The sequence below is a fragment of the Coregonus lavaretus genome (assembly GCF_964263955.1).
Source record: "Coregonus lavaretus genome assembly, chromosome: 24".
Lineage (NCBI taxonomy): Eukaryota > Metazoa > Chordata > Actinopteri > Salmoniformes > Salmonidae > Coregonus > Coregonus lavaretus.
The window spans coordinates 30,707,197-30,718,381 of NC_140011.1; the positions used below are offsets into that span (position 1 = coordinate 30,707,197).

The 11,185-nt window shown below is 42.6% G+C and overlaps 1 protein-coding gene across 2 annotated transcripts; it reads right to left on the reverse strand.

Annotated features, from left to right (window-relative positions):
* Nucleotides 1-690: 690 nt before the first annotated feature.
* Nucleotides 691-9,893, reverse strand: LOC311100161 (solute carrier family 35 member E4-like). Of its 2 annotated transcripts, XM_084140947.1 has the most exons (3): nucleotides 9,654-9,893; nucleotides 8,531-9,144; nucleotides 691-3,709 (listed from the first exon to the last, which is right to left on the reverse strand). In XM_084140947.1, the coding sequence occupies exons 2-3, from the start codon at nucleotides 9,123-9,125 to the stop codon at nucleotides 3,186-3,188; spliced, it is 1,119 nt and encodes a 372-aa protein (XP_083997073.1). In that variant the 5' UTR covers nucleotides 9,126-9,144; nucleotides 9,654-9,893; the 3' UTR covers nucleotides 691-3,185. The 2 variants fall into 2 exon arrangements, with proteins under 2 accessions (XP_083997073.1, XP_083997072.1); XM_084140946.1 differs by lacking the exon at nucleotides 9,654-9,893 and having other exon boundaries at nucleotides 8,531-9,458.
* Nucleotides 9,894-11,185: the final 1,292 nt, after the last annotated feature.

Consider the following 11,185-nt stretch of genomic DNA (forward strand, 5'->3'; position numbering starts at 1 on the left):
CTAAAAACCCATTTTTGCTTTGTCATTATGAGGTATTGTGTGTAGATTGATGAGGGGGGGAAAAAACATTTAATCCATGTTAGAATAAGGCTGTAACAAAGTGGAAAAGGTCAAGGGGTCTGAATACTTTCTGAATGAACTGTATCGTATCGTTTTGACAATATCACAATATAATTTTTGCGCTAGTTGGCTGTAACTCCAGTATTTATCCTTCATAGCTTGTTCTAAATCCTCTTTTTAAATAGGGAGCCAATTTGTTTTCAGCACTTTTATTTCCATGTCCCTCTGCAATAGATATATGGTGAGCAATATGTTTGGAACATTGAATCGCAATACATATAGAATCGTGAGAATCGCAATACATATCGTATCGGTACCGAAGTATCATGATAATATCGTATCTTGAGCTCCCTGGCAATTCCCAGCCCTAGTTGAGACTTGGGGATTTTGAGGTCAAACATATCAGTAACTAGGAAAATGCCTCCACCATGTGGTGAGCTAAACTAAATACATACAGTATTGTACATAGGTTAGTGCTATCCGGGATCCTTAGGACGTCCCTACCCTTAACCATACCAGTAGTCAGTTTGTTTAACTGTACTTTGTGTGTTTGCTTAGGTGTGTCTAGACATGCCATTGTCCTTTTTGTTAAGCTAAAATAAGACGGAAGACAAATATGTTCTTGAACAAGTATATTTGAGCCAGCCATGATTGTAAAATACATAAATATAATAAAATAATGATTTACATGTAACTTTTGCAGACATCAAAAACAGTACATACACATGAGCCCTATGCTGTAAAGGCAGCATCTCCATAACTCCTCAGTGCAATATGAGCTTTGCCCACCCTCAAAGACAACTCTGTGTGAATATGCAGCCTGACTAGTCAAACCCAGAGTTGTCAAACCGACTTTGTCTGTAAAATCAAACCCAGATCTGTGAAGCTGGTACAGTCTATATATAGGTATTCTAAGGGCTGTGTGATTGAAAAGCCCTTATCGTCAATTCGAAGTTACTAAACCAAATTGGCTTTTAAAACAGTAGGCTATTTACCAAACAGATAACAGTTGACAAACCGTGGTTGTGGGCAGACATGCTTTCAGCTGCTTGATCTCTCTTCAACTGCTAACTTACTTAAGTAATTAAACAAATGGTCTTTAACAAGCCATGTTGAAGACTGAGGTATTTAAACTAACATCAATAACAAGATCCTCTTGATAGAACTATGAATGTTAAAACAAATGGGTGACTGGCATTAATCTTATCTTCATTCCAATTACTCATTTATCGGGTCGAGGCTGGCAACAAATCATTCTGTGTCTACTGCTGTGCATATGGCAACATATTAGGGAAAAAATAACAGGTGGGTAACAAAATATATATAACCATTTCCAATTAGAGAGCAACTTTGTTGTCCAGTGTCGATCTGAGGCTGAACTGAACAGAAGCTGAACCAAGAAGTCAATGTTTGGCACACCGGAAGGTTATTTCGACTGGGAAAGGAAGATTAGAAACACCTTCATAAGCTCCTTGCTGTACGTTGGCCTTACATGCAATCTTACACCTGGGTCTGAGAGTTACGCAAGACCTCCAGTCACAGGACAGACAGTTTGCCAAGTGACAGACCAGTTGATTAGACCTCCAGCTACTGAGTGACCTCTGTCATACGTCAGCGCTATAGACCAGGGTTTCCCAAACTCAGTCCTGGTACGCCTCCCCTGGGTGCATGTTTTGTTTTTTGCCCTAGCACTACACAGCTGATTCAAATGACCAACTCATCATCAAGCTTTGATTATTTGAATCAGCTGTGTAGTGCTAGGGCAAAAACCAAAACGTGCACCCAGGGGGGGCCCCAGGACCTACTTTGGGAAAACCTGCTATAGACAAGATAAAGTAAGAGCTTCCAAACTTCAATTACATCATTTGTTTTTATGTAGATAGAAAAACAAAAACAAAATGTTCTCTTTGTCCTTACTAAGAACCACAAAACGGGACATCAAATAATGTTACTTACCCAATTCAAAAAGGGGAAAAAACAAACAAACAATAAAACAAAAATGTATTAATAAATATTAAAATGTATTAAAATGGGAGTTACAATAACAGTGTCCAGCAGAGGTCAGTTATAAGGGAGACTAAACGTTAAAAATAGAGGCACCCTCTGAGTGGAGACATGAGACCTGGCAGGGTAGACATTTCTGTTCGGTCCTGGAGTGGCGGTAAGGAGAGGATCATGAAATCCTTTTTATGATCTCTCCCAGAAGAAAAGGACTGTACTAAAGATGAGTGAGACTCCTTAGAGAGGATGGGCCTAATAATAGAGGTTTGCTGCAGTGAGAACTGCTGTACAGGTTACTAAACGGAATAATAGGTTCCTTTTATTAAGAGGAAATTCAATAAGAGGACACTGAGCAGGACAAAGTGCCTCCCCTCAGATCTTTGCTTCACTATGCAGTAGATTAACAGTGTGGCTCACAGACCTCCATGCCTACAAACAGCCAACAGAAATGATATGCCAACCCTGTTAGCTTGTATGTCTCCGCCATTGTAAACGTCATCTAGACAAAAGCTATTGCACTATAACAAATACGATCCCCCCCCCCCATTTTAAGATCCCCCACATAAAAAGCTGCCAGGAAACCTCTTTCCCACCTATACAAGACCAGGGGAAGGTTAAGTAACAGTACAATTCGTTGTTTTTTTTTTGCCCATCCATATGAGGAGTGTTCCTAGTCCTTCCCTCCCAACATCCCATTGAGCACTCACTCATGTTGAACATTTTCACAGTGGAGTAGTGCGAGTGACACCTCATTAGATATATCACATTGTTTGTGTGCTCATGCATGCATATACCAGTATGTGTGCATGTATGGGTATTAGAACAGTAAAAACTCAACTGTCACTTTCGTAAAGGCATCAGATTTTTTTGTCAGCTGGCCTAGACTGACTTCTCGTTCCATGAGACCATGGCAGAAATAAATACATTGGCACAGTGAAGAGGTAAAAACGACCCAACCAAACAAGTTCTGTCACTCATGTCATCATCATCAACTATGACCTCATGAGGTCGAAGCCCATCTCCTGATCCTCTCCACAGAACCACCTGACTTAACTAACCCGAAGGACAGGGTTGCTGTAAACAGTCCAACTCCTATTCACCCTCTCGCTCTCTCTTCTTCTCTTTCAGTCTCTCTTGTCCTCTCGCTTGCCATCGGCATCTATCCTCTCCTGCTGGTCTTGGGGGGGCGGTTGTGATTGGCCAGCGATGTCCTCCTCACTCCCTCGGCTGAGCTCCCTGGCTTTGGCTCGCCGTGCGTCCATGTAGTCGGAGATAAATTCAGAGTTCTGGTAGATGAGCACGCCGGAGAGCGTGAGCGCCACGCCGACGCAGCTGAGCGCTGACATCTCGTTTCCGAACAGCAGCTGGGAGAGCAGCAGGTTGCCCACCACGCTCAGGTTGCCTAGGATGTGCAGGGTGACGGCAGAGGTGAGGGTGATGACGCAGCAGCTGGCCAGGTTGTACATGACTGAGCCCAGGCAGCTGAGCAGGATGAAGAGCCACAGGTTGTGGTCATAGTGCATTGGAGACTCCAGCACGGCCCAGTTCTCCAGGGCAAGAGCAGCTACGGCCAGGATGCAGAAACTGGGGATGGACATCAGGTAGAGCAGGAACACAGAGTTGATCTTCTCCTCCTGGAGCAAGATACCTGAGACACAAACATTTTTTTAAACCATTTAAATATAACCTACATAGAGAGAAACAGAACACACACAAAAGTAGGCTTCACACGTAGTGGTCAAATATAAAGTAGTCTCCTGACAAATTAAACATTATAGCGCAAACACAAGATTTGGTTCTGGGTGCTGAGATTAAATACGAAGATAAGAGAGGATAGACAGAAATAAAACAATTTAAACAATCATATAGTACAGCACTGTAGTTTTTGGAGAGCTCAACGTGCGGTTTCTCAAGAGAGAAATCAAATAATTCACAAGACAAATTGGGCCCGTTCAACATTGCAGCCGACTTGAAAGGCGAGACTGGTTAATCTACAAATCACATTGCATCATAAATAACTATTCAATAGTTATTTATGGGCATGACAGCAGCCTTCAACAAAGTGAATCATGAGATTCTCATCAGCAGACTAACGAACTTGCTTGGATTTTGCAGACTTTGTGACACGTGGCAATTATCCAACCCTGCCACAGTCACTCAAGGGGTCCCACAGGGCTCTGTTCTGGGGCCACTCCTGTTTTCTATATACATGCTGCCATTTGGTATACTAATACAAAGATCTGGACTGAACTTTCATTGTTATGCTGATGACACTCAAATATATGTGAGGACAAAAGGGGACTCAGACTGTTACAACCAAACTGACAGACTGTCTAGATCACAGGCGGCTGGTGGCACTTTCATTGGGGAGGACGGGCTCATAGTAATGGCTGAAACAGTATCAATGGAATGGTATCAAAATACATCAAAAACACGGTTTCCATGTGGTTGATACCATTCCACTCACTCCATTCCAGCAATTATTATGAGCCGTCCTCCCCTCAGCAGCCTCCTGTGGTCTAGATGCAATCAAGAGATGGATGCATTTGAACTTCCTTACGACTTAATTGCTGCAAAACAGAGCTTGTACTTGGCTCTAAGAGTGCACAGAGTAAGATGAATCCTTTCTCTCTTTCTCTGGATGATGACACCGTCACAGCTTGTGCATACCCTGGTAACATCTCGACTTAACTACTGTAATGCACTGCTGATAGGAATCCCAGTAAGGCTCCTGTCTCAACTCCAGATGATCCAGAATGTAGCTGCCAGGATGCTCTCACATACTTCACATTACTCCTGTTTTATTCAACTTCCATTGGCTTCCTGTTCAAAATAGGATCAAATTTAAGATTCTGCTGCTTACCTTTAAGGCTCTCCAGGGTAATGCACCAATATAAATATGCCAACTTCTTGAGAAGTACTCCCCAGCACGATCGTCAGACTCAAACAGCCTGGTCACACCAGCCACAAACCTGTGCGGCGTGGCTGCCAGGGCCTATTGGCAGGAATACTCTACCTGTGCATGTCAAGGAGGCAGCTTCAATTTCCTCGTTTAAAAAACAACTAAAGATTGACCTATTCCAGCTAGCTTTTAATGTTTGATCGCTTAATCTGCTTAAAGTCTATATGTTGCATTAGTAGGTTATGTTTTGGTCTATTGTGAGTTTTTTCTACTTTATGTATTGTTGTTGTTTTTGTTTTTCTCCTTATGCACATTGAGAGTGGGAAATGCACTCTACAATTATTTTTATTTTTTTATATATTATTTGTAGATCAGTCAGTCCGTCAGAATTTACCCATGATAAATCACGGTTTTGATGCTCTCAAACGCAGCCATTAAGTGAAGAACTATGTGGGATGCTGGGCTGAAGGGACCTGTAGTTTTCATTAAGCAAATATTCAACCTAGTTCAGCGCAGAAACATGGTAATTAACTACAATGACCATTATCCATTGCACCTGTTCTTCCTGGCTCGGACAGAGACGGATAGCCTACACAGATACAGCATGAGTGAAGAATGTGCACAACACAAGATGAGAGGGATAGAGACAGTTAGTGAGGTAGCTCTACCCGGTGGATAGTTTTAGTAGTTGGTAATAAGCGGTCTTGAAAATATGTCTTATGTACTTTGAAGAACTAGTAAAATGATTTCATCAGACAACTGCAGAATACAGCTACTAGCTCAAAGACAGCACAGTATGGGGAGCACAGAGATAACATTAGATGGTTGTCTGGCTGGCTGGCTGCTACTGCCTGAGCAGAGATGAGATGATGACTTTAAGGAATGAAAAATAATAAAGTCATCAAATAAAAACAAAGCAGTATACACAACTGAAATATTGTATTCTTTCATATTAATTTCAAAATGTTATTTTGCTGTCTACCAAGGTGGACCTGACAGAGACAATTGAATGTTTTCAATGTTTTGGCAGTTGTATGTTCACTATTTTTGGCTTTGGAATTTCCATTAAAAAGGTCTAAAATTACTTTGATGTGATTATTTCATAATGCATTTAATGTTTAAAAATAACTATCAAAACCAAAAACCGTGATTATTTTTGAATAACCGGGACCAGACCTCAAAAAGCAGTAATCGCTCAGCACTAGTAGTTCCACATTCATGCCATTGTGATGTGTTATTTTTGCGTAACACGTCAGATAATTGCATGGATCCCTAGGGAGTGAGCAACCTGTAGCAAAATAAGAGACAGGTGCACCACCGATATGTGTCATACAACGTAAACAAGTGAGCCCCTTACGAGCATGCTCAAACAAAATGACACCATCCAACTACATGGGCAATTCAGGAAGGTGGTTCTGAGTGATGAGGAGGAAATTCAGAACATGGAAATGTCAAAGGTTTGTTAACTCGGAGTGGATTTCACACCATGAGACTAGCATGCTCATTATCATTACAGCTCTGTACAGTACACGCTGTACACTGACAAAACCAGTAGGTCTACAGCAAATATATGAACAAGTTCATACTAGTCAAATACAGAACCAGGATTCAAATTACACATTGTTCCTTCTCTGAACATAGCTAGGACATTGACCAGATGATTGTAACTAGGACACCACTTAAGCCAACATAACAAACCCCAGCTGACATCAATTCCTAGGGGAAACAGAACTCCTCCATGATTCCTTACCTACGTTTGGTATTCATAAGTGGATGGATTTTTTTTATATATATTTTTTAAGAGTTCAGGTACGCCTCTGCGCTTGACAGTATGTACTGTAGTGATAGGACTATTTTATGGTAAACAGGTTGGAGCTCTCTGCGTGTTTTTTTGAGTGCTCTAACCATTGTTCCATCTAAGTTGGGCGCCTGCTAGGGCGTGCGCAGCTCCCCCCGGGACTGCGCACAGAATAAATATAAGCGCTCGCAGAGAAGCACAAGATTGAACTTCACTCAACTTTCTAGAGTTTTCCCCGTTAGTTAACACTATCAACGTTTCCCTTTACTGTGGGAATTGTGATCGAATCAATGCAATATTAGCCACTTTCAATGCAACATACCGAAACAAAACAAACTATGCAAGACTTAGTATGCAAAACTAACCATGCAAGAGATTTTGTTGTAGGCAGAACACAGTAGGATTCTATTGCATTGATAGACAGGACTCAGGCCTGTACTCTACACAGACCGGTGCGCCATAACCAATCAGAGCTGTAGTAGGCCTATATGCAAACAGACCATAGCCGTAAATAGATCTGTGCCATTAACTTTGAACTGGACTGTTTTTACAGCATGAGCAGTCGTGAATAGGTGCTCTTGTTTTGAGATCAATGCGAGAGCTACATGTAGCGCGACGTGTGCACATTTGTTCATATCTTTTGCTAGTTAGTGAGTTATTAGCCCAGTTATAGATCATTTGTAGTCAGCAATGGGAGAGTGATTGCTTCCTACAAGAGCACAAAACTGTGCATTTCTAGACATCTTTGAAAAGCCAGTCAGGTAAAGAGCTTCTTTTTTTTTTTTCTCTTAAAGGGGCAGTGTTGTATTTTGAGACAGGCTTGAATAAGCTAAGTAGCCTATGGGAATAATTATGCATTTTATTTTGTAAAGTGGTTTCTTACATCAAACAACACAACAACATTTTCAGTCACCTCCTTGTCTGATGGACAAGCGGATAAACAGTTTAAATGTCAAGCCCTGCATGTTTTTTTCAAAAACTCTCATGGAATGTAGGGCTACATTGAACACCACACATTGGCTGCTACTGTAGGCTGAACGATAGAACAGCTAATTCCATGTTAAAATGTTATGGGATGCATTTTCTCCATTGTTTTTTATGGTAGGCCACTCTGGTAGGCCTACATTATGATCAAATAGCCACAGTAGCCTACTTGACCACCGTTAAAACGAACTTAAAGTGGGGACAGCCTCAGTGTTCACAGGAAGTTGGACAGAATTTTCACAACGTTCAAGTTTGCACTCATCAGACCTGAAATTTGCTCAGTGATGAAACAAATTAGAGGGAACATTGGCTCCAACCTGTTTACCAGGCAGGGATTAGTCCTTTTTGATACATTTTCCATGGGTAAACTCTGTCAGTAGTTTTGAAAGTTTCCTTAGCAACAGGCAACATACCACCTCTAGCTAGACTGGGTGTGTCACTTGAGGAGTGACTCAGAGCATCAGGAAAATGTTCCAACCCTGACTGCAGTGTGGGAAGTTTAATATGACCATGGGATTGGAGGGAACACCAAATATACACTGATGTCAGAGAATTTCGTTTATGGGCCATATTTTCCACTCTCTTGAAGGGAAAGTATTGAAGTACACAGGGCCATTCTGTTTTATTCCAACATAACATCCATACATTAATAGCTTAGGCCTACCACAGTTATACAGTTAAAATGTTAAAAAGTGATGACAAATATATGTCAACACCCATCAGAAATGCAACATAAGAACAATCATAAAGGAGTTATAAAAGGTATCAGCTGGGACTTTACTCACTTTGCTGGATGGTTTTGACACCTCTCAACATTGTCGCGGCGAATACGAAGAAGCAACCTGTCTGGTCGTACTGGACCTCGCCCATAATGCTGAACGAGGCTCCCAGACAGATGGGCATCATGGCCGTGTATTTGAGGATGTGATGTTGCTTGCCCAAGATCAGGGTGGAAATGGCCAGGGTGAAGATTGGCGTGGTGGTGTAGATCATTTGGGCAAATGACAGCTGGACGTAGTTCAAACCCACGTTGCCAAACGCGATGCTGGCACAAAATGTCAAGCTCAATAGAAACACCTTCCATTTGGCGCTGTTGGTAAGGTCCTTATGCTTGTCAACACCGCCTTTGTGCTGGAGCATTCGCAGTTTAATAAGCCAAAAGTCCACCACTATTGCTGTCAACATGTGCAGGGCCGATAGCAGTAAGGGGTACCTGAAGTTGTACACGGCAAATATCCATTTGTTAAGACTGGAGATCGTCGTCCCCGTCACAAGCCAGACAATGACAGCGGACAGAAGGCGCAGCATCTCCCCCAGTGGCCTTTTCCCCGTCTCGCGCCGGGTCGCCTCGCATTTAGAGAGGCCATCGGTGCTAATCATGTTCTTTTCATCCTCTTTTCTGTAAGACAAACACATCTTGACTTCGTAAAGCAATAACATCAATTCGTCTGCACACACTGTCCCGATTGCGTAACCTTTTCGATACGGTCGGAGCTAGCTAACCGTTTTCAGCTGTATAAAACGTCTCTCATCCTAATAATCGTATCACAAAATAGATCTAACCTTACCTAGCTAGCTACTTGAGACTGTCGATTCTATATCCATAGTTTTCCGTGTTGTTTTGCTGAGGTAAACAAGGCTTTTTTACACCACGCCGAGACACGTGTTACTGTTTTGCATAGGAGATGGTTGTGTAACCAAATACAAGGAGTGACAGATGCTAGCTAGAGAGCAAGACAAGTGCTGGGTAGCAGGATATTGTTCTTCCCGTGGAGAACTGCGGACTCTCCTACGTCCTCTACGGGTGCGTTCGTGATTGGTTACAATTTAAAATCCCCAAATTATGACACAGAAAAGTTTCCAAATAGTATTACATTGGCTACATTCATCTGTCTACATTTATCCTACCGTTGTTAGCCATGAATGACGTCGCCGGCCCGGAAAGCAAACGGCCGCTCTTGCAGCAGCTGCAGTTGCAAGTAGTGCCCAGAGATAGAAGCTTACTTCATGCGAGGGGTCTCGTACCAGTAGCAGAACTATGTCAATTCCTATACATACATTGTTCACACAGTCAAAAGATGAGGCCCCGCAAGGTCCTACACAGCGAATTCAGTGCGCAGACCTAGCATCATAATCATCACACCCTATGTCGCATACTTTGCATCATCCGTGAAGTACCGAGGTAAAACTAGTTTAATATTGGATATTCGGTTCTCTCGTCAAAGCATGCAATGACTATGAAGATAGTATATTCTGAATTGGGTGGATGGAGAAAATTCCACACTTTTTTTAAATGTATTTTTTTATAATAAGATTACGGATTTCAATCTGAAATAGCTCTTACACAAAGCTTGCCATGACTATGATATATTCTGAATCAGGGGAGAATGCACAAAAATAAAATAAAATGTTATTTGCCACATGCGCCGAATACAACAGGTGTAGACCTTACAGTGAAATGGTTAGCTGTTCAGGAGTCTTATGGCTTGGGGGTAGAAGCTGTTAAGAAGCCTTTTGGTCCTAGACTTGGCACTCCGGTACCGCTTGCCATGCGATAGCAGAGAGAACAGTCTATGACTAGGGTGGCTGGAGTCTTTGACAATTTTTAGGGCCTTCCTCTGACATCGCCTGGTATATAGGTCCTGAAAAGGGTAGGAAGCTTGGCCCCAGTGATGTACTGGGCCGTACGCACTACCCTCTGTAGTGCCTTAGGGTCGGAGACGGAGCAGTTGCCATACCAGGCGGTGATGCAACCAGTCAGGATGCTCTCGATGGTGCAGCTGTATAACTTTTTGAGGATCTGAGGACCCATGCCAAATATTTTCAGTCTCCTGAGGTGGAATAGGCTTTGTTGTGCCCTCTTCACGACTGTCTTGGTGTGTTTGGACCATGATAGTTTGTTGGTGATGTGGACACCAAGGAACTTGAAGCTCTCAACCTGTTCCACTACAGCCCCGTCGATGAGAATGGGGGCGTGCTCAGTCCTCTTTTTTTCCCTGTAGTCCACAATCATCTCCTTTGTCTTGATCACGTTGAGGGAGAGGTTGTTATCCTGGCACCACACGGCCAGGTCTCTGACCTCCTCCCTATAGGCTGTCTCATCGTTGTCGGTGATCAGGCCTACCACTGTTGTGTTGTCTGCAAACGTAATGATGGTGTTGGAGTCGTGCCTGGCCATCCAGTCATGGGTGAACAGGGAGTACAGGACGGGACTGAGCACGCACCCCTGAGGGGCCCCCATGTTGAGGATCAGCGAGGCTGATGTGTTGTTACCTACCCTTACCATGTCTTCTTTTGTTTGTTGAAATATCATAATTATTATATATATATATATATTGCTTTCAATCTTCAACAGCTCTTACACAAAGCGTGCCATGCCAATACAAATGATATATTCTGAGTCATGGGAGGATGAACAAAAATCCACCACTGTTTATTGT